The following is a 20,840-nucleotide window of genomic DNA, read 5'->3' as shown; positions in this document are numbered from 1 at the left end:
GTTTAGGCATAATAATTGATGGCATTGGTAAGTGTTCAGAGCAGAGGTGACAACTCAGATGCCTCAAGCCAGGCAACAAGTGAGTGGAGTGAGTAGATATGAGCACATTTATACATCGTGTGAATAGTGGGGACCCTGGAAATTGGAAACGCTGAATATCCCTGAAGATGGAAGCTTTAGATGGTTACTCTCGTGCCAAAATTGGGGCCTGTTTTGTTTTGGGTTTTGCTCTCCAAAGAAGCCAAAAATTTCTCAATGTTTAAATGTTGGCAACTAAATTCAGCTTAACAAATAAAAGGCATACAAGGTCAGACTGTGGCTTATTTGTTGCCAGACTATGATCACTGATGTAGAGAAGGAGGACTGAGAGTTCTGAGGAACTCCAGCACCAAAGGGGTGAACAGAGAAAAAGGAAGGGCAATGAAGACCAGGAAAGGCAGAGGACAGAGAGGAAGGGGAGGAAGTGAGGTCAACGAAGCCGTGGCAGAGGGGAGCTTCAGGGGGTCACCAACACCATCCAAGGGAGCACAGAGGTCAGCATGGCCAGACTGTGCCCCACGGCCCACTGCAGTGTGACCTCTTCCTGAGACAGCAGATATACTTACTACTAGGAAGAGGGGACATGATGCTCAAAGCGATGACCCCACGGTTAGAAATGAGGTGAGAGGTCCTGAGGGAAGGGGGAGCTGTGCATGGGGGAACTCTTCCTCATCACTGTCTTGGACTGTGACTCTGGGGACTTCCAGAGATCATCTTTTCAAAAGCAAAAATGGACTTCACCAGCTCAACCATCCTCTGGACATACTTCTGATGGGTAAAATTGGAGGCAGATGATAGGAAACCAGAAAACTCATCTCATCCTCCCCGCACCAGGAGACTAGTTAACCAGAACTTGGAGAAGGAAAAATAATAACTCCAACACTCTAACCAGTACTGGATTCTGAGATCCTTTATTTGTTTTTATGTAAATATCAATACTTTAATCATCTATATTATTAATATCAATATTTATATTCTTTGAGAACCAAGAATGCACAAATACAAAGTTATGACTGAATAGGGGACCTGCCCAGTGTGCTCAAGAAGAAAGTATTACCTTCCCTAGGATTAGAATAACATAAGCATTCTCTAGATAGAAAGTCACTAGCTAGGCAACAACTGGGATTACCAAGAAGGCAAAAGGAAGATGTTTGGTTTGGCCAGGGCGGGGCAGAGTGGGAGCAGAAATATACTCCATACAGTAAAAGAGAAAGTTAAGTCTCTTGAATATAGCAACTAGTATGACGAGCACATTTAATATATGTATTCTCAGCTACATGAGCATAACATTCTAAACTGTTAGACATTACCTTTCCTGTCACTTAACAAGAGGAAAGCAGGATGCAGAAATGAGGAACTATTTGTCCAAGGTCACTTAGCTAGTTAGTAACTAAGTCAAATTTAGAAGTCCTGTCTCCTGACTTGTCACTTAATTCCCTTTCCACAGATCTCTTCCACATCGTTGAGTTCAGGGTTAATCATCTCTTTGAAGGATATGACTTGGAGGGCCTGGCACACAGAACAGATTTCGACGGGTGGCAGTCGGGGGTGAAGCTGGTGCCCAGCAGCAGTATCCCTGTGTGGCTGAAGGAGGCCAGCATGGAAAGAGCCAAGCAGGGGTCCCCACAGGGAGAGGCCCTGGTGTCCAGGACAACCAGCCACAGGACAACAGTGCTCGGCCTGGCCTGTGCACCGCACATTTCTGAGAAACACAGACAAAAATTCCAAACTTTAAAAAGTGGACATATATTTTTTTAAATACTACCTGTAGTCATAAACATTGCTTTTTAAAATATCACTTAATTTTGCATAATATAGTCAATGACAAAAGTAAACTATACACAAAACACACATAAATCTTCTGAGTAGGCAAATACAGCACAGAATATCTTGCTCAGAATAATTCATGTAGCAATTAGCCCAGTTCCTGGTCTAGAGTGGACCCTCCATAAGTGTTTAGCCATGACCGTGACTCTATGAGTACCTTGGTGACCACTCAGAACTTGATTATTCTTACCTTACCCCCAAGTTGTATAGAATTTTTATTTAGCTTCTTTCTTAATAGCCTGAAGTAGAGGGTTGGAATATAGTTGGAGATAGGCACTTATGAAGAAATAGAAAAGCATCAGACAGGAAAAAGCCCAAATGGAACTGAGACCACTTAGTGTCAGGATGACAGTCTTCTGCCTTCCTGGAGGTCCTAGAGGTAACCACGTACTTCACTCAGTACAGTTCCTGCAATGACACAGAATCATCCAGAAAGACTTTAGGGTACACTGTATCTCCTATTTAAAACAGCAGGGAAACATTCACTACAATTTTTTAAATTGCCAAAAATTTTGGCACGGAGAACTTGCAAATAATCTAAAAATTTGACATAAAAATCGCAATGCCATATGCATGGTTCATTATTTCAAGTTCAACAGGGATATGAAGATTTGGTAATGGCCAATTATAGGTCCTTCTGGTTTCATTGTGAGATCATATGTAGCACTTAGTACTTCTGGACAGAGATGGTTGTTTTTCATAAGGTATAATTGCTTCTTAGTGCTGTTTGACATAAAACTGCATTTGATTGTAGTATTACTTCATTTTTTGGTCAGGGGTGGGGGAGACCTAGCAATTTTTCAGCACACAGCGTGCTGCTGAGGAGGGATCTCAACATGGCAGGAAGGTGAGGGTGCACTGCTTTGCTTGTCTATGGCCAAGAGAGGGGTTTCTTCCCCAGACCGTCCCAATCCTTACTGACTTTTATCCTGAGGTCCAGTTTATTGCTCTCCCATGAGATAAAGATAACTCTCACATTATCACACACTCCCTGCAGGGAAAAATCTCTCTTGGTTTCTCTTAATCATTGATTAGATTTTTCACAGCATAGTATTCCCAAGATGGATCTTGGGAAGGGAGATTTCTATTACATATGTCTGGAAGTTGGAAAAGCTAAGTGGTAATGAAAAAAAGTCCCAGAGTACATGGTATTTCTTAGACAGTTGTCTTCAAGTCCCTCTTGAACCCCACCAAGGAAGAGGGATATAAGTAGTATGCAAACGGCCATCAGTTGAATGCTGGAGAGTTCATTTTGATTCCCAGGGATTGGTGAACACCACTTTTTTGCAGACTCATAACCCTCTCTTGGCTCCTCTTCATTTTGACAATGCCATACACATCTCAAATTTCCAGCAAATTGTAGCCAAGTGCCTTTTTCAGTGACTAAAGTTTATTTAAACAGTTGCCTGACCAATCTGTCTGTTAGAAGCATTTGGTTTTTGATTTTCACAAAAGTTCCTAGTGGGCTGAAGGCAATCGTGGGGGATGAGTTGGGTGATTTGAAGATGAGGGATAAATAAGGTTAATGGGGTACACACAGTACATTTTAAATATCCCTGAGTGAGGGGGTAGGGCAGGATCTGCTTCTGCTCACATCCCGTGTGGCCGAGCATGAAGAACTCCACTCACAAGGAAGAATCAGTGTCCTGCCACCCCCAGCTTGGTGTTCGTGCTGGTGCCTGGTTTGGGGTATGGCCATCAGATCCTCAGTGGGCACAGAATCCACCAGGATTTTGGTGGATGAGAATCAATTCCCCACCATTCACTGGGAGGCAGGAGGTATTGTGAGCACTCAGGTTCAGGTACACCTTGTCTTTGAAAGCCAAAGAGACCACTGTGATGAAGTTGACCTTCTTGTTGGTGCTCTGGATGGAGATTGGATTGTGACCCTTCCGAAAGTAAAGGCTGACATTGACCTCCTGGGAGAAGTAGCCCTTCAGGGAGATGAGATAAAACCCATCACAGTTGATAATGATTGAGCTGTTTTCCACCTTCATGGTCTCAGCCTTTTCTGGTATAATGCGGAAAAATTTCTTCTCACACCCTGAAAAGGGCAGGGCTAGAATAAAAAATAGAGATACTTAAGTACTACATTAGGCAACAACCTTCCAATACAACTAAAATCAAGTGAAGAGAAAGTGAAGGAAGACAGATATTTTTAAAGAGTGGAAGCAAGCACTGTGTTTCTACCCATGGGTTGGAATCCCCTTCCCCTGTGGAATGCAAGTAGAGGCAGAGCTAATCCCAGTTGCAGAGAGAGTCTCAGATGGGGCTGGGATTCCTGAGTTGAGGGATTATAGAAATTGTCATGGCTGACCTACTGCAGAAAAGGTGGCTTTAAGGTTTCCCAGATTTTTCAAAACTGCATGGAGTTGGCAGCTTCAGTTCTTCCTTGCTTGCTCAGGGGACAGACTATAGCACAGAGTGGCAGTGGTGCCCCTGGCCTTGGTCCTGCACACCTCTTCCTAGCTTCACTCAAAGTAATTGCTTTTAATAGTTTCCTAGCCTCTCCCCACTGCCTGTGGGCATCAGACTTACTGACGGTATTAAGCAGCCAGTGAGGTTAGTCTGCAGCTAAGCACAGGAAGCCAGTGCAGGTTGAAGAGCTCCAGGACTCCGACTTGCTTCTCCCTTCCCCCTCTATTGCTAATTCTTCCTGGAAGGTGACTTGGGAAGAGTTGTTGCCATACAAGAAAGAAAAGGAGGAGAAGGAGGAGGAACAGGAGCAGGAGAAGCTTTGGTAGTTTGTGTATGGGGCAATTCTAAGTGCAAACCAAAGAGCCTAAATTTGTTTTATTCCACATCAGCCCAACAGCATGATGAATGGCCAAGCAACTACATCGTGGACACCTATTCTGGAGGATGTTCTTTAGTGATGGGAAAAAACATGTCTCCACTGCTGGCCACAACTTGGTAATTCTTGCCTTATATCAGTCCCAAGGGGCATACTTTGAATTGAAAATAAACACCACTTATAGAGAGCAAAAGGTACTTCCCTTCAGCCTCAGAGAACTTAACAAGCCAATGAATTAATATAGAAACCAGTGGGGGTTGACTGTAATCATGGTGCTCTCCTGATAGTCAAAATATCAGGGCCTTCCCCAACTCTCATTAAGGTAAAATCTTGTCCCAGAACAGAGCCAGCAGATGATGTGTCCTAAGGTCAGACAGACTTGTAAAAGGTAAAGCCTCTGTCTCCTTAGCTGAAGCATGAGAATTATTCACCCTCAAGCGTCCCTGGAGGATAAAGTGAGGCCCGTGAAGTACAGAGACAAGTATGGATGTGGTGGCCGACCACTCCTCCCTGCTTCCTATGCACCTCTGTGTCCCTAATGAAAATCATATTCAGGTCCCAACAATCCTGGGATGTCACACTTCCCCAAGGAAAAGGATAGATCTTGTGAGGAAATTAAGAGGCTAAAGAGAAGATCCTTTCAAAAATATGGATCAGTTAAACTTTTGACAATACTTACCATTAAATTGTATTCTAATACTTTGAAATGAAGGATACTGCACCTAAGGGATGAAAAAGGATATATTTTAGGGGGGCGTGAAAAAGGCATCAGAGCCAAATGAAACGGAAACCCAGGAGCCTGTGGAGGGAAAGGCTTAACAAAGACTCAGAGTTGGATTTTCTGCCTGTCTCTTGCTTTTCTATAGCATTTCTTAAGATAAGCCAGGGTCACTCTGCTCTTTCATGCCAGCCTTTGAGGTCTGTTCTCCTTTCTGCCAAGCTCCTCTCTGGTGCACTGTTTTGGCTCACTGGGGCCCCAACTTCCCCTTTTAGATAACAGTACACTTACTAGTTCTCTTGTTAAGAAACCCATTCATAGAGAGTTCCTCATGGAGAAGTCTGTGACCAATCAATCCATCATGACCACAGATTCCCAGAACCTGCTGGGTGCAAGTTCTGGAAACTTCTTGTGTGCTTTTCTTCCACTATAACACAGGAATCAGCACATGGTGTTTGCAGGGGACACAGGCAATAAAATCTATTTTAATCCTTTAGAGTTCAATAGAATTAAATATAGCTTTTATTTTTTTAAACATTGCATCTTTTCCTTTTCTTCAACACAGTGAAAAACCTAATGTGAACCATATCCACCCTCAGTGGCAAGAAAACAAGTGAAACCATGAGAAGAGGAAGCTTGGTAGATGGAGTAAATGTCCACAGTCATTTGGTGGTTAAAAAACAAAAGCTCAATAGGGAGCAAATCAAAAGTCTGTTAAGTGAAACTGTCAAAGGACAGAATCATACAGGAAGTATAGTGCCATGTGCGACGGAAGAGTAATATCACTTCTATGGGCATTGAAGGTATCTGGAAAAATGTAGGAGAAACTGGTGGCAAATGTTCCCTCTGGAGAAGGGAACTGGAAGCCTGAGGCCAGGGGTAGTAGGGACCCTTGCTCTTCCTGGTCTATTTTTTTTTCCTTCCTAAATTTCGTACCATATGGTTGTATTTCCTACTAGAAGAGGAAAAAGAAGGCCTGTTGTCCTGCCAAGACAGCAGCTCTTCCCACAAGGTTATTTCTGGCAGGATGTCCTGATCGAAGGTGTGGGAGACATTTGTTTTCATGCCCTGGGCAGTGGAATCCCTGCTTCCCACTCTCCTGGCAGACTACAGCCCAGTTGAGAGGATTCCAGTGGGGACTCCCCGCACAGATGAGGAACTTCCCTTTAAGCACAATCACATGCCTCCCCCAGCTGAAACCAACAGGCACTGAGCCTCCGCACGAGTTTTCCTTCAATACTAAGCTGTGGAGAGAGCGGCTGACATGGTGGAAGTGGGAGTCTTTGGCTCCCTCCCCTCTGTGTGCTGTTGTGACTCCTTTGTGCCCACACAGTGCTCCCTGGGTAAATAAACGCCCGCGCTGCTCTCTGCCTAGTGTGTGCCAGGTGCATGGCCATGTGTTAGGGTCAGAAGCGGCCTGTGGCACAAGGAACATGAGGCTCAGCAGGCAGCACCTGGGTTCAGGGCAGGTCCTGGGTCATTCTAGGCTAGTTTTATAAGGCTTATAGGTGTCAGTTTGTCATCTTTAAAGATCACTAGAAGATTGTGGGCACCAATTTTAAAAGTTGCAATTCTATGTCAATTTTAATTTAAAAAAACATGAAACTTCCTCATTCACAAATTTACTCCAAGCTGTCTGATCTCAAAGCCCTTGTGATTTTTTTTTTTTAATGGACATTGCAAAAGTCTCCTAAAGGTTCTTGAAAACCAAAGAAATTTCCCAGCTGTTTGAAGTGCCCTGATGTTACGCGGTGCTAGTGACCAAAAGGATATCGTTGGGGACTGAGAAGCTGAAGAGGCCGCAAGGAAAGCACGTGTGACTGCCCCCCTTGGGTTGATCTACTGGAACTCCAGACTCAGACATCCTGTTCCCTCTCCTGAGAAGGTCACCAAGGGGTAGCCATTTGCATATTCTCAGAAGCCTCTAAAAGCATCAAAACCAACAGTTCAGACAAGTTGTAAGGTAGAAAAAGGAGCTCCCTCCCCTTCCTCCCTGCACATCCTCCATCTCTCTCTGTGACCTGCACACACTGGTGGTCCCACTACCCATAGTCACCACACACTGCTCAAGTCAGCGCCCTTTGCAGCCTGGCTCCAGTCTCCTTGTCTTATGAGCTTTCTGAGTCTTATGATCAAGCCACTGAGTCACTCTGATCTCCTTGCCCTTGGATAGAGAGCCCAGTGGAGTAGGACAAAGAGTGTATGCAGTAGAGTCAAATCCACTTCAATTATGACTTCTGTAGCTTTGAAATTTGGAAAAGATATACACCATTTCTTAGCATTGGCTTTCACATATGGGAAAAAAGTCATAATGCCATTACTGGAATGTTCTAGGAGATCACTGTTAGGTTTAATTAGAATGACTTATATCCAGCAGATTGCCTGGCTCATGATAAACATTGAAAAAATACTTGCTATCTTGTTCTCTCTTCCAAAACAATCTTTTCACCTATCTCTGCTCATCAAAATCTAACACCTGCAGACCTACATCAAATCCTTGTTTTTTGGTATCTGTATTCCCATACCAAGTATTTAAAATCACCTTATTCATACAGATGTTTATAGAAGCTTTGTTCATAACTGTCAAAACTTGGATATAGCCAAGATGTCCTTCAGTAAGTGAATGGATAGGGCTGACATTGTAGCTCAGTGATAAGAGTGCTTGCCTAGTATCCATGAGGCACTGGGTTGGATCCTCAGCACCACATAAAAATAAATAAACAAAATAAAGCCATTGTGTCCATCTACAGCTTTAAAAAATTTTTTTTAAAAAATAAGTGAATGGATAAACTGGAACAGTCAGAGAAAGAAATGTTATTTTCAGCACTAGAAAGAAATGAGCTTTCAGGCCATGAAAGACATGGAGGAATCTTAAATCTGTATCACTGTGTGAAAGAAGCCAATCTGAGAAGGCTGTATACTGTATGATTCCAAGGATATGCCATTCTGTAAAACACAAAACTATGGAAACTAAAAGATCCCTGGTTTCCCAGGGTTAGGAGCTAGGGAGGCACAAATGGGTAGAGCATAGGGATTTTTAAGGCAGATTTCATTCTGTATGAAACTATAATGAAGGGTATATGTCATACACCCAAACTCCCAGAATACAGAAAGCACAACCCCAAGAGTGGACCGTAATGTTAAAGAAAAAAAGTCACTCTATTGACTTATAGTATCACTACCTAGGATAAGTTTCATCTCTCCTTCTGAACATATTATCTGTGTGACCTGGGGAAAACTGTATTTACCTTGCCGATTTTTACTTTCTTCATCTGCAAAATAGAAACAGTAAAGATCCATTGTCTCAGAAGATTGTCATGAAGATTAAATGAGCTTCAAATATGTGAATGCCCAGCACCTGGCATGGAATGTTGTAAGGAGTTAAGAAATGCCACCTGTTATTTCAGAATATCCAGAAGTGTTCCTCAACCAGTCCCAGCTTTTTCTGTATAGTTGAGGTTAGCAAAATCATGACTTGGGCTCTGATTAGGCATTATTGTCCTGGCAAGGGGCAGCAAGCTCATGAAAAGTGTAAACCACTGTAAGCTGGTGAGAGAAGAGTCACAAGTAGACCCTTCCTGGCTCCTCGGTGCTGTGAATGCTGGGCTGTCCGAGAAGCTAGATGGAAGAGTCTGGTGTCAGTATTTATCTAGCAGCCTCTACTCTATTCACAAGAAAGTGATAATTTGTTTAAAGAGCTCATCTTTGAGAGTGTGAGCCTCCGAGTCTGACTCACTAGGATGTGGCTTGGGGCTGTCGATCTTATACTCATTTGTCATTTGTCTGGTAGAGGGATGCCATCAAATATGAAACCAGGAAGTGGGCTCTGCTTCACCCTGTTACCAGGCCACCATGTCAATATCCTGGGGGAGAGGGGTTGAGGTGTGAGTCAGCAGAGGACAGTGGAGGAAACAGTGGCTCTTCACCCTACCCCACCACCTCCCCTGGGATGGACCAGTTCCTACCCTCTCCTTGGGTTTTGTGTTTAATCAGAGGAGACCTGGGAGGTCATAAAAACACTACCCCACAGGCTTGCAGATATGTCTCAAGGTTCCTCCAAAGAGGAAAGTGGAGCTTTCCACTCTCACCAGGATGAGAGCATAGACTCCCATCCTGGTGGATGTAGTGGACACTCCACAAAACAGCCTGTAACAAAGGGACGGGTCCCACTTTGGATGGAGGAAGTTCAGAACCCCACCCAGAGAAAGGAAGAGAAGTTCTTTGATCAAGGAGTCTTCCATATTCAAGTAAAACTATCCCCAAAGTTACACTTTTAGAGACAAAGATATGTGGCTTTGAAGACCTTGCTGAACCAGCAGTTTAGTGGGATAAGCCCACAGAGAAGCCATGTTAATTGCCATCCAAAGCCGCCTGTCTCCATGCCTACCCCTGACCATCACTGCCGCCACCTTTCCCTGCAGCTTCACCTTTAACCTCCACCTTTGTCCCCCCCCCCCCCACACACACACAGACAGGTTGGGTGACATACTAATAACCTGCTCCCACCATTTCCCTCTCTCTCAAGTCTGAGTAATAGCTACACGTGTCTCCCCTCAGAGAGACATTCCTCCTCTCTCAGGCACATGAACCATGGTTTCATTATCCCTGATACTTGACAAATGACAGTTCCCAAGAGTGAGAACAGATATTCTGATAAATATCAAAATCATTCAAAGACATCCTTGTAACATAAATCTCTGCAAAATTATGTGATTGACCTAATACCTAAGGGAAGATTTTCTTTTTTTTTTTTTTAATTTTTCAATATTTATTTTTTAGTTTTCGGCGGACACAACATCTTTGTATGTGGTGCTGAGGATCGAACCCAGGCCGCACGCATGCCAGGCGAGCGCACTACCGCTTGAGCCACATCCTCAGCCCAAGGGAAGATTTTCTTATACCTGAGTTTCCCACTCCACCTTGACCAGGGAAGTCCCTGAAGTTCACCAAAACGTTCCTGAGCCTCCCCTTCCTCACCTCATGGATCAAGGCTCACACCAGCTTAGTGTCTAGGAAATGAAGGGCAGGTTTCCAGTGTGCCCACTGTATTAGCACACCTCCTACCACACTTCAAACGTGATGACACTCGGTAAATAAGCATTTGCCGACCACTGGGGAATTTAGCCAGGGACTGCAGGATCACATAATGTCTGGCAGGGTTTTTGAAACTGTCCTATTTATCTTCAAGTACACGGAGGGGGGACAGAGTTATTATAGTCAATACCTTTCTACTTGAGATCACTCATTCCCCATCTCATTGCATTATGAAAGGAGAAATTCTCACCTTAAGAAGGCAAGCTCGGGCTGGGGATGTGGCTCAAGCGGTTGCGCGCTCGCCTGGCATGCGCCAGGCGCTGGATTCGAACCTCAGCATCACATAAAATAAAATAAAGATGTGTCCACCGAAAACTAAAAAATAAATATTAAAAAAATTCTCTCTCTCTCTCTCTTAAAAAAAAAGAAGAAGGCAAGTTCTGAGGGCGGACGGGGCATTGGGCTGACAGGAGGGAGTCCTGGGTTCTGTTAGTGACCTAGAACAAGTCCCTTCCCTGCTCAGTTCCAACATCCCCATCCACTCTCCAGTTAAAGTACCCAAGGACATTTCCAACTCAGAAATTAGGCAAATCCCATATTCAAAAGATAAATCTCAAGAGACCGAACAGAAGATCTCTTCAACACAACCGACCTCTGCATGACACGAACCGCAGGCCCTCCTCCCAGGTGGCTCCTGGGACAGCTGCAGAACATGGAGGTCATGCCTAGTGGTGTGTGCAGTGAAGCACGTGGCCCCCAGGCATGCTCTGACATAGATCAAGACCGTGGCTAGCAGAGTTATCACAGCAGAGCCGCGGGATGAGAGGGTGGTGGTGGTCAGGATGGCCACAGCAGTTCAAGCTAAAGCTCTCCAGTAATTAAGGGAAGAGAAGCCCAAGGCCGAGGGCCAGAGGAAGGGTGCTCACCGACCTGCAGTTGAGACACTGGGTGTTGGAGCTGGCTGGAGCTTCGATGAGACTTGTCACTGAAGAACTCTGCCCTACTTGCCTGCCAGCGCTTATCCCCACTCCTCCTACTGCTTATTTAACTGCCTCCTTTTCCCCCAAAGGTACAAACTCTGGCAGGACAAGATGACCCCATCTAGCGTCCTCTCTGTGTTCTCCGTGCCTGACTCGTGACTGATGATCCAAACTTTGTTGAAGAAGTACATGAATGAATGACTTTCAGTGGGCTAGTGTCCCCAGAATCCAGGTCCACCTAGAATTCAGAATGTGACCTTATTTGAAAATAGAATATTTATGAATGTAATTAGTCAATGTTATGGTTTAGGAATTAGCTATATCCCCAAAGCTCATGTGTGAGACAATGCAAGAAGGTATGGAGGTGAGATGATCGGGACATGAAAGCCAGAGTCCCCTGATGAGGATTGACTGAGTGGTAACTGCGGGCAGGTGGGGTGTGGCTGGAGGAGGCAGGTCATTGGGAGCATGGCTTTGGAATACATATTTGGTCTCTGGTGAGTGGAACAGCCTCTCTGCTTCCTCATTATCAAGTCCTGAGCTTCTTTCCTTCACCACACTCTTCTGCCATGATGTTCTGCCTCACCTCAGGCAGGCCAAGAGCAATGGAGTTGGCCATCTATGGACTGAGACCTTGAAAACCATAAGTCCCCCAAAAAACCTCTTCCTCTGCTAATTGTTCTTGTCAGGTCTTTTGGTTACAGCAGCAAAAAAGCTGATTAAAATATGAGGTTGGGAGTCAGGGTGGATCCTAAGTCCAACCTGACTAGTATCCCCAAGAGAAGAGGAGCGGACACACAGGGTCCACACAGGGGAGAAATCCATGGAGGATGGCGTAGAGCTTGGGGTGCTGCAGCTGCAAGTCAAACAACAGAGGCTGGGAAGAAGGGTTCTTCCCCAGGACAGTGAGGGGGTGTGGCCCTTCCAACACTTGGATTTGGATTTCTACCCTCCCATGCTGTGAGAGAGCTACTGTGTTAAGTCCCACACACTGTGATGATTTTTACAGAAGCCATAGGAAATCACTGCATGGTTGAGTAGGTATTTGTATACAATGTAATAATCATACTACCCCATTAAAGTAAGTAGAGACCCGTATAATACAATCCCCTTTCTGTTTAAAAAAAAGAAAAAGATGAAAGCAAACATAGGCACACTTCAATCATTTTATAAAAATATGCTATAAGGTATATGTAATTGTTAAAGCTTCATTAATCATGTTACTGACATTTGTATAAGTACATTTAAATCCCTATTTAAAAAGAGTCTTTTTTCCTTTTGTGATATTGCATAAATTCTCTATTTTTCTTCAAAAGCAACAATGTCAGGGAAAAAAAAGAATTTATTTATTTATTTGTTTATTTACTTAAAGAAAATGAATCTTTAAAAGAGCCAACCAACATCCTTAAAGCTCAGAGTTATGGAGTCATGATCAAGGAGTTTAGACCTGGCCTTGATTTCTAACCCTGACCCAGTCTGTGTAAACCTAGTCAAGTCTCTATGCTTTAAACTTTCCCAGCATAAGACAGCAAACAAATATCTGCCTCTCTTCCTCCACGGTCAAAATAAAGAAGTGAGGACAGAAGTGGGAAAAGCTCTGCCAACATGAGTAGCTGTCACTGCAAGGAGTGCCCGAGTCACGCTGCTCAGCCTCCAGGCCCTGCCCCCCACGCCCCCACCCCACCCCACCCCACCCCAGAAGAGCTTTGAGAACCAGCCCTCTTTAGGCCAGAACAAGGGCTAGATCAATGCCAGTAGGGGCTTGGAAACTAAAATCATTAAGCACTCAACGCACATAATTCAAAATACATTTTATATTACTAAATAATAAAAGACATTTTACAATTTATAACTCAACAAGGGTCTTAAAATTTATTTGGTGACTTTTAAGTGTCTCTTTACAACCTTTTGTAATACCATTGTCAGGCCCTCCTGATCTTCACGGCTTCTTTGGCTTTCTAGGCTCTGGCTCCGGCTGCCTGCAGGGAAGCCCAGTGCCAAGCATACGTCACTTAAGCTCCCAGCAGCCCTCAATCTGCACCTATAAGATACAGGATTTAAGGACTGAAGGTTTCCCATCCTCAAGTTCTTATTAAATAAGCAAGGGAAGAATTAAAGAGGGACTCTTTCTGTCAGCCAGCATGTTTTCTTAAATAGTGCTTGTATGTCACCAGAGCTAGATAAATGTATACGGATCAACACACCTACCGTGCATTTCCAAATGAAACTTCTACTGAAAAAAAAAATTTTTAGTTATGCCAACCAGATCCTCAGTGTTTATAGCACTGTGAACCCGATCACATATCTCTTGTAAATACAATTTTCTGCTGGATTTGGCAGCCAAGTCCTTGGAGAATTGCAGGAAATATTAAAGTGAAGGGTAACGGAATCTGCCAGGCCCGGGTGCTCCAAGTGTGTGATTTTAGATCTCTGGACCACTTTCAACCAGTCACTGAACCTCATAACCCCAGCATGAGGACCGTGACAACCACCTTGGCATTCCCAAAGCTCACAGCAGCCACATTCCAGGGCTGGAAATCATTAAACTGGCTGGTGTTAGGGACTTCACCCAGGGACTCAAAGCTAAAAGTCTGGAATGAACAAGAGTCTTCTGGGTCCTGGTCCAGTGTACTCTGTTACACTCCATGACTCTCCCTAAATCTGAGGTGTTTTGTATTTTTACGTAAGAAAGTGTTTTAGTCTCTTCATTTGAAAAGATGTGGCTCTCAAAAGCACGGGGAACTACAAACAGAATAGAAGGCATGGCACGGTGGAGAGTTCAGTTTCAGTCCAGCTCCACCCTGAGCTTCATCTGTGACTGTGGGGAAATAACCTTGCCCCTTCCCAACTCAGGTTTGGGTCATCTTTGTTCTTCTGTCTCTCATTTAATAGTAATAACAACACTGTAACCACACACTCCAAAGGATTAATGGTCATTTTCCATAAATGAAGAGTCCCCAAATGGGGGGAAGCTGCAGGCCCTCTGACAGCGAAGGGCACAAAGGCAGTTAACAGAAACAGAACTGGAAGGACAGGGGCCGGCCCCTTGGCAGGGTGGGTCTGCTCGGTACCAGTAGCCAGGGGTGAGGTCAAAGCAGAGAAGAGGAAGATGACATCCCTAGATCAGAACCAAGAGCCTCTTTGCTCACTTCCCAATTCTCCTCTGTGGTGTGTCCCCCTGTGACACTCTCCAGCATAATCCCCATCCAAATGATTCCATCCTGTTTTGAGTACTTGGGTCAGAACATCTAAATTTTAGAAAATACCGTCACCTTGTAAACAGTGAGCACTACTAGTCCCCCTGGAGTTTTTCACCCTCCTCGACACAGATGAGCACTTGACTTCCTGAGAAAACAGTTTTTGTCTCAATTCCAGGAGAAGGCAGGCCGGCCCTAACACGCAGGATGGTTTGTTTTACTGTGGTGCCCCCTAGTGCCAGAAGACATCAGACTCACTTTCTATATTTGCCAGTAAGGGGACCACATGAAAGAAGCAAAATTTGGAGAAGCAAGGATTTTCGTAATTGTTCCTACATTTTCTTTGGTATAGAAGAGAATAAAGTGCGTTCACTTAGGGCGATTCACGAGATTCCGAATGGGTAGGCCATTCTCAGCAACTTGCTGCTCCTGCCTAGAAAGCCTGCAGCCTCCTGCCTGCCCACCCTGTGCCTCTCACCTGCGGACTTCTGCTCCTCCTTCCAACATCAGCTGAAGCATCCTCTACCCCCAGTGGTCCTGGGTGGGTCCCTCCTCCCTCCTCTATTCTTCCCGTTGTCCCTTGAGTATGTCTCCAGATGTCTGACACTCTTGGCCCCAACTTGAATCTTAACTATCCAGTCAAAGAGTTCAAAAACCTTCTCCGATGAGTTTGTCTCCAAAGCCTCAAACAGCACCTGGTACAAGTGAACAGTTGGTGGGATGAGTTTGAGAAAAGATACCTTAAATAGTAATAGGAGGAACCCTAGCACTGGAGTGAGGAGTTTGGGTTAATTAACTAGTTTAGTGATCATGATCAATTCACCTACCCTCTCTGGGTTTCTGGGGGGGTTTTTTGTTTGTTTGTTTGTTTTATCTGTAAATAGACTATGTCTAATACCTACTCAGATAGCTAATGATTCTGTGCCTTTTCATTAATACCTCCCTTAGGAATCTCAAAATACTTTATGATGAATCAGCTTGCCACTTCTGGGTTTTTTGGTTTGTTTTTTTTTTTAATTCTCAAAGAGCTGCTTATGAAGAGCAAATTAAATTTACATTCGAAATTATTTCATTTACATGTCTGTCCTAAAAAAGGTTTTCTAAAAAAAAAAATGTTAGATTACATGCAGCTATTTAAACTGAGCTAATCTGAGACACGGTTTTTAAGGGAAATTCTTCCTTCTCTTCTTAAATGATACAAAGAAAGGTGGAAGTTATAGCCTGAAACTTCATTAAGAAACTGTGAATTTTAATTCTGACTCTGACTGATTCAGAACTGTCTGACTTATGTTCAAGAACCTCTGCTTCTGTTTCTCCAGCAGAAACAAATGATAAGACTGTCGACCTTTGACAGTGGAATTTGCTAAGGAATTATAACTAAATGTACCTGCACTTGAAATGAACTTTGAAAAGTGACAAATATTTGAAGAGGCAAGCTACATCATCCCTGGAACACTCAGACAAAATTCACCAAAGCTTCTCATAGGCCAGCTTTTTTTCTGCCCCGACCCCAGCTGAAGTTCCAGGTAAGACTAGAAGCCTGACCTTTAAGTGGCAGCCCCAGTATGATCTCCAATGTGTGATTGTTTTGGTGACAGAGCATTCAGTTTTATAACTTGTGGGTCTTCCTCTAGGGCCTTCACTTATTTCTTCTTTCTAAACCAGGTATTTAGCTAACTCAGAATAGGCTATTTAGATAAGTACAGGGAATATAAATTAAGTGTAGAAAAGTGTATTCCTGCTGATTTTATTTTCCCCAGTCCCTTCCTAAGAGCCAGGAAATCTCTAAGCTCAGACACAAAAATCTGTTAACTCAAGCTTTGTATTTCTCAAATTCTCACGCCCATTCTATGAATGTAATCAACATACTCAGGATATTGAGCTGACAGAGGTCTTACTGATCTTCCAGCCCTACTTCCTCTGCTACAGGTGAGAAGATCAAGGCCCCAAAAGGGAAGTGAGCTGTGAGGAGTGGGTAAGGCAAGAGGGATCTTTGTTCCGGCATCTCAAAAACAACAAGTTCTGCTTTTCATGTGTGTAAATAAAATTTAACCCAGAGATGAGAAACGGATCGCTAAATAAAGTTGATTGAAGGGGAGGGTGACTGCCAAGTGGAGTTAGAAGCTGTGTCTGTGTTTCTACAGAGCCATGCATGTAGGCAATGATTTTCTAAGGCTAAAAATCAAATAAAAGAAATCAGGGGGAAAGTACGATTGTTTTCCAAATATTTTTCTCCTGCAACTGAAGAAGAGATCCAGTTTAACTGGGTGAATGAGGAGCATTTCAGCCTCAGTTGGCCTCCAGTGCACATGGCACACCCCTGGAGCAGTGTGTCTCAGGAAAGAGAGGTGTGGTCTGCATCCCACCACCACCTACCCGGCTCCCAGCCAGAAGGCCAGACATCCATGTGGGGCTTTAAAAGGTTATCAGTCTGTAACACTTTTCTTAGGGCTACTCTACAACTCTCTCTCTCTCTCTCTCCTCCCCCCTTCCCCCCGCCCCAGCAGCCATTGCTGCTGCCACCAACACTATTCCAACAAGTTCCAGGCAAAACCCACACAACCTGTCTACGCTCTCCTCCCCATGCCGACGTATATGAGATTAAACGTAAGAACTCATTGTGCCGTTCCAGGTCCTTTAACAGTTTTAAAAAATAAAATAAAAATAAATAAATCACACTAACTAAAACAGTCTAGCTAGAAAAATGGAAGAAGAAATTTAAGTCAATGTTACGTGAAGAATTTCAAATATCTGAGCGAAAAAAAGGGTAAAAAAAAATCTCTATCCAGAATATATGGGATCCTGTTTCTTGAGCGAACAACTCATACCACCTACGTAGTTGCTTCCATTTCTACCCCAGGACTACGGGAGCTACTTCTCTCACACCGCTGCTCACCTGAGACCCAGTGGCCTGGAAACCAGCTGTCAGTCTGCTTCCCAGTTCTGACACAGAGCTGCTGAGTGGCTTGTAAAAGGGGCCTCTCTTCTTCTCAGGGTTCCCAGGGCGCTGACAGTTCCAGGTGGCCCCAGACCCAGCAGGCTAGACAGGTATGCTTCACCTTGATGTCCCCTGCCTAGAGCCCTGGTACAACTGGCCAGCCTTGCCTGGGCCACACGTCCTGTCTTCCCCATGCCACAGAGTAAGGAAGCGCACAGCTCTGCGGTGGTTTAAAAAGCACGCGGGGCTCCCAGACCTGGTGAATGCACTCAGCGGTTCTATTTTTAGCTACTCTGTTTGCTTTCTTCTCAGAAGAGCCTGATTCCGGTCTGTGTCTTGGGTGCCCTGCCGTGGACACACTCTCTCCCCAGAGCACCTACTTTGATTTCACCCCGAGGGCTGTGCACAGAGAAGTGAATGTGGGGTGGGGTGGGGTGGGGGGAGAACAGGTGTGCTGGCTGTGTCACACCAGCCCCAATTCTAGAATTTGAAGTCACGAGCCCTCCCTGTGGCTCAGCAGTCATCGGCTCACATGCTCCCACCGACCACTGAAAATCCCCGTTTCCTGTGGGCAGAGACAAGCCCGGGCATTTGCTGGGACTACTCGTCCTGCTGTAATGTGGCAGCCAGTCTCTGACATGGCCATCAACATGCAGGTCCCTCACTGTCACATATAACTATAATGCACTAATAAGCCAAATAGATAAGAAAAGATTCCTATTGCCTGCCCTTCACCGGGAAGACTTTCGCAACCCAAAGCCACCATCCAGGGAAATAAGAATTGTCAGACCAGCCCCACAAAGGAAGCTGGGGAAGCTCTAGGCTTCACACCTGCCATGAAGAACACTCTTGAAGACCTAATAATATCTGTATATCTGAATAAATAAATAAGAAAAAAAAATGATGTGACCCAAGGGGAGCATGGAATGAGAGTAAAGAGCGGGGGAAATGGAAGAAGGTGTCAAGTGAGGAGGATGCTGAGGACCCCCACTGCATGATGTGTTGCCCCAAGTGGGAAAAGATGAAGCCATGTCTCCGCACAGCGTAGGTAGACGGGCAGAGACAGACTGGGAGGAACAACCCTGGATCCGATCTTTGGGATGAATGTGTGGGCATACAGGCAAACACACATGCATGCATGCGTTGCTGCCCTTAAAATGCAAGGTCAGCTGTTTAAAAGAACTTAATCTGGATACCTTCAGCATGTTTTAAAAAGCAAATCGTTTGAGTGCCTGCAGAATTTATGACTATGATAGAAAAGTAGAACTGGTCTCTTTCTTCTTTCTTTTTACATCAATTCCCTCATCAGACACATTTTTATCAGGATGGATAAACCAAGTGTGGAAATCAGTGACTCAGCTTCAAAGTGACAGCTCATGCAGGAAGACTAGGATCCTTGCACTGCAGAGAAAGGAAAAAACCTAGAAGTGGTGCCTCTGCCCCATCTCCACTGTGCCCTGCCCCTGCCACCGCTAAAAGGAAGGAAGGAAAGGAGAGACAGGGGGTGTCTGACCACACCTTACGATCACTTGGTGGTGAGGGGACACAACAATTTTGGCATCAGATTATTTCCAAGTAACTGCTGCTACTGCAGCTGCCACCAGCAGAGCCGAAGGGGAAAAACGCCTGGTGGCGCATCTTACCTGAGGAGCAGGGCGGTACAGGCAGATGAAGGTGAGGCACAGGAACAGCCCCAGCCCCTGGGCCACAAAGGCCACCAGCAATAGCTTGTTCCTCTGGCATCTTGACCGTAGTGTGTTTCCTACATTCTCATCCAGGGGTTGAACCCCTTCCATCTCCACAATCTGGAAGCAGGGAGGATGCAGATGTGGCCAAGAGGAGCTGGGGGAAGACTGGCGCCTTCCCCACCAGGGAGGAGAAGAAGACCACAGAAAGCTGTCACTCAGAAGATAGACCCCGGTCCCGGGGCCAGAGAGGAAAGGCGATTGAAAGAGCAGAGCGGACTCGCTCAGCTTTAACTTTGCAACTTTGCAAGCAGGCGGGGGAACTTCTTTGTGACTAATCTGAATTTCCCCTTTACTTTCTTTCTTTCTTTTTTTTTTTCCTCAGGGCTAACAGGGAGCTGTTTTTGTGGCATTCCAGTTCTGATTTGAGTGACTGTGAAATGACAGTCATAGAAGTGTGCCATTTTCTTAATTTCTCATTGCACTAGTTACCAATTTGTGGGTCACTTGGTAAAGATAAAGATCATCATCCATTGATACAGGAGCTCACAGATCCCTTCCTCGCGGTGTCTTAAATCATGTGAAAGACTTAAGGAAAATGTTAGGCTAAGATACTTCTCTCTATTATGTAACAGAACACTGAGCCCATTTTAGGGATTCAGAGAAAAAGCACCCACAGAACATTCTTGAAATGAAAAAGACAACAAAGAAAATAGGAAGGTGGATCATATAGAAATGAAGGAGTAAGACCCTTCAGTTAAGGAGACCAATACATTAAAATAAAGAAGTCAGTATTTATTGAGCATCTATGTGGTGTCAGATACTGTGTTGGATGATCCTGTCATTTTTTTTTTCTTACTATGTCCTTTCAGGCAAATTCAATAGACACAGTTAATTTTTTGCATACCAGAAAAGAAGCAGAAGCATATCCTGGGTTTTTTCCCTCCCTCCACTTTGTATTTCCCATATGTCATTTTTGCATGAGGGAACAAAAGTATAGATTCAAATTACCCTTCAAGGTTATTTCATTTTTTAGGCTATGGCTAGACTCAGAACTTGGAAAGTAAAAATATCCTAGCAATAGACTCCTCTTAGCCTTTATCGCTAAAGTAAACAGTGAAATGAAATAAGCAATAAAATTATGTCATATTGGTAAATATTTGCTGAGTATGTAATTTGGGCCCAATGCTGTACTGGACAACTCAGGGATATTGGGCAGGACCTATTTAAGGCCAAATTCTGCCTTCCTTCCATGGAAAAATACGTTCCTCTGAGCTCTCTATGGAGTATCCAGCAGATATTTATAGAAAGAAGGGAGAGAGTAATTTTTGGTTATTGGAAATATGTTATATGTAACTTATTTTTACCAAAAATGGATATGAGGCATATTAAAAAGAGAGACAGTTTGCAAGAAATTTAAAGTAGGGGCTGAGATTGTGGCTCAGTGGTAGAGCACTCACCTAGTACGTGCAAGGCCCTGGGTTCTATCCTCAGCAACACATAAAAATAAATAAATAAAACAAAGGTATTGGGTCCAACTACAACTAAAAAACAAATAATTTTTAAAAGAAATGCAAAGTAATTTACTGCAGTATGAATCAATTAAAATGACTAAATACCTTCACTAC

At 44.2% G+C, this 20,840-nt stretch overlaps 1 protein-coding gene across 1 annotated transcript; it reads right to left on the bottom strand.

Moving 5' to 3' along the window:
- Positions 1–3,302: 3,302 nt before the first annotated feature.
- On the bottom strand, positions 3,303–19,323 carry Tnfsf4 (TNF superfamily member 4). Its single transcript, XM_071619756.1, has 5 exons — positions 19,190–19,323; positions 17,540–17,554; positions 11,358–11,373; positions 5,331–5,376; positions 3,303–3,910 (listed from the first exon to the last, which is right to left on the bottom strand). The coding sequence occupies exons 1-5, from the start codon at positions 19,321–19,323 to the stop codon at positions 3,573–3,575; spliced, it is 549 nt and encodes a 182-aa protein (XP_071475857.1). The 3' UTR covers positions 3,303–3,572.
- Positions 19,324–20,840: the final 1,517 nt, after the last annotated feature.

The sequence above is a fragment of the Marmota flaviventris genome, chromosome 12 (assembly GCF_047511675.1).
Source record: "Marmota flaviventris isolate mMarFla1 chromosome 12, mMarFla1.hap1, whole genome shotgun sequence".
NCBI classification, from domain to species: domain Eukaryota; kingdom Metazoa; phylum Chordata; class Mammalia; order Rodentia; family Sciuridae; genus Marmota; species Marmota flaviventris.
This window is presented reverse-complemented; position numbering and strand designations above follow the sequence as displayed.

Coding starts and splice junctions, on each gene's coding strand:
- Tnfsf4 (XM_071619756.1), bottom strand. CDS start 19,323: ATGGAAGGGGTTCAACCCCTGGATGAGAATGTAGGAAACACACTACGG. Junction 3,911..5,330: donor ACAATTTAATGGTAAGTATT/GTCAAAAGTTTA, acceptor TGCCCTTTTCAG/GGTGTGAGAAGAAATTTTTC.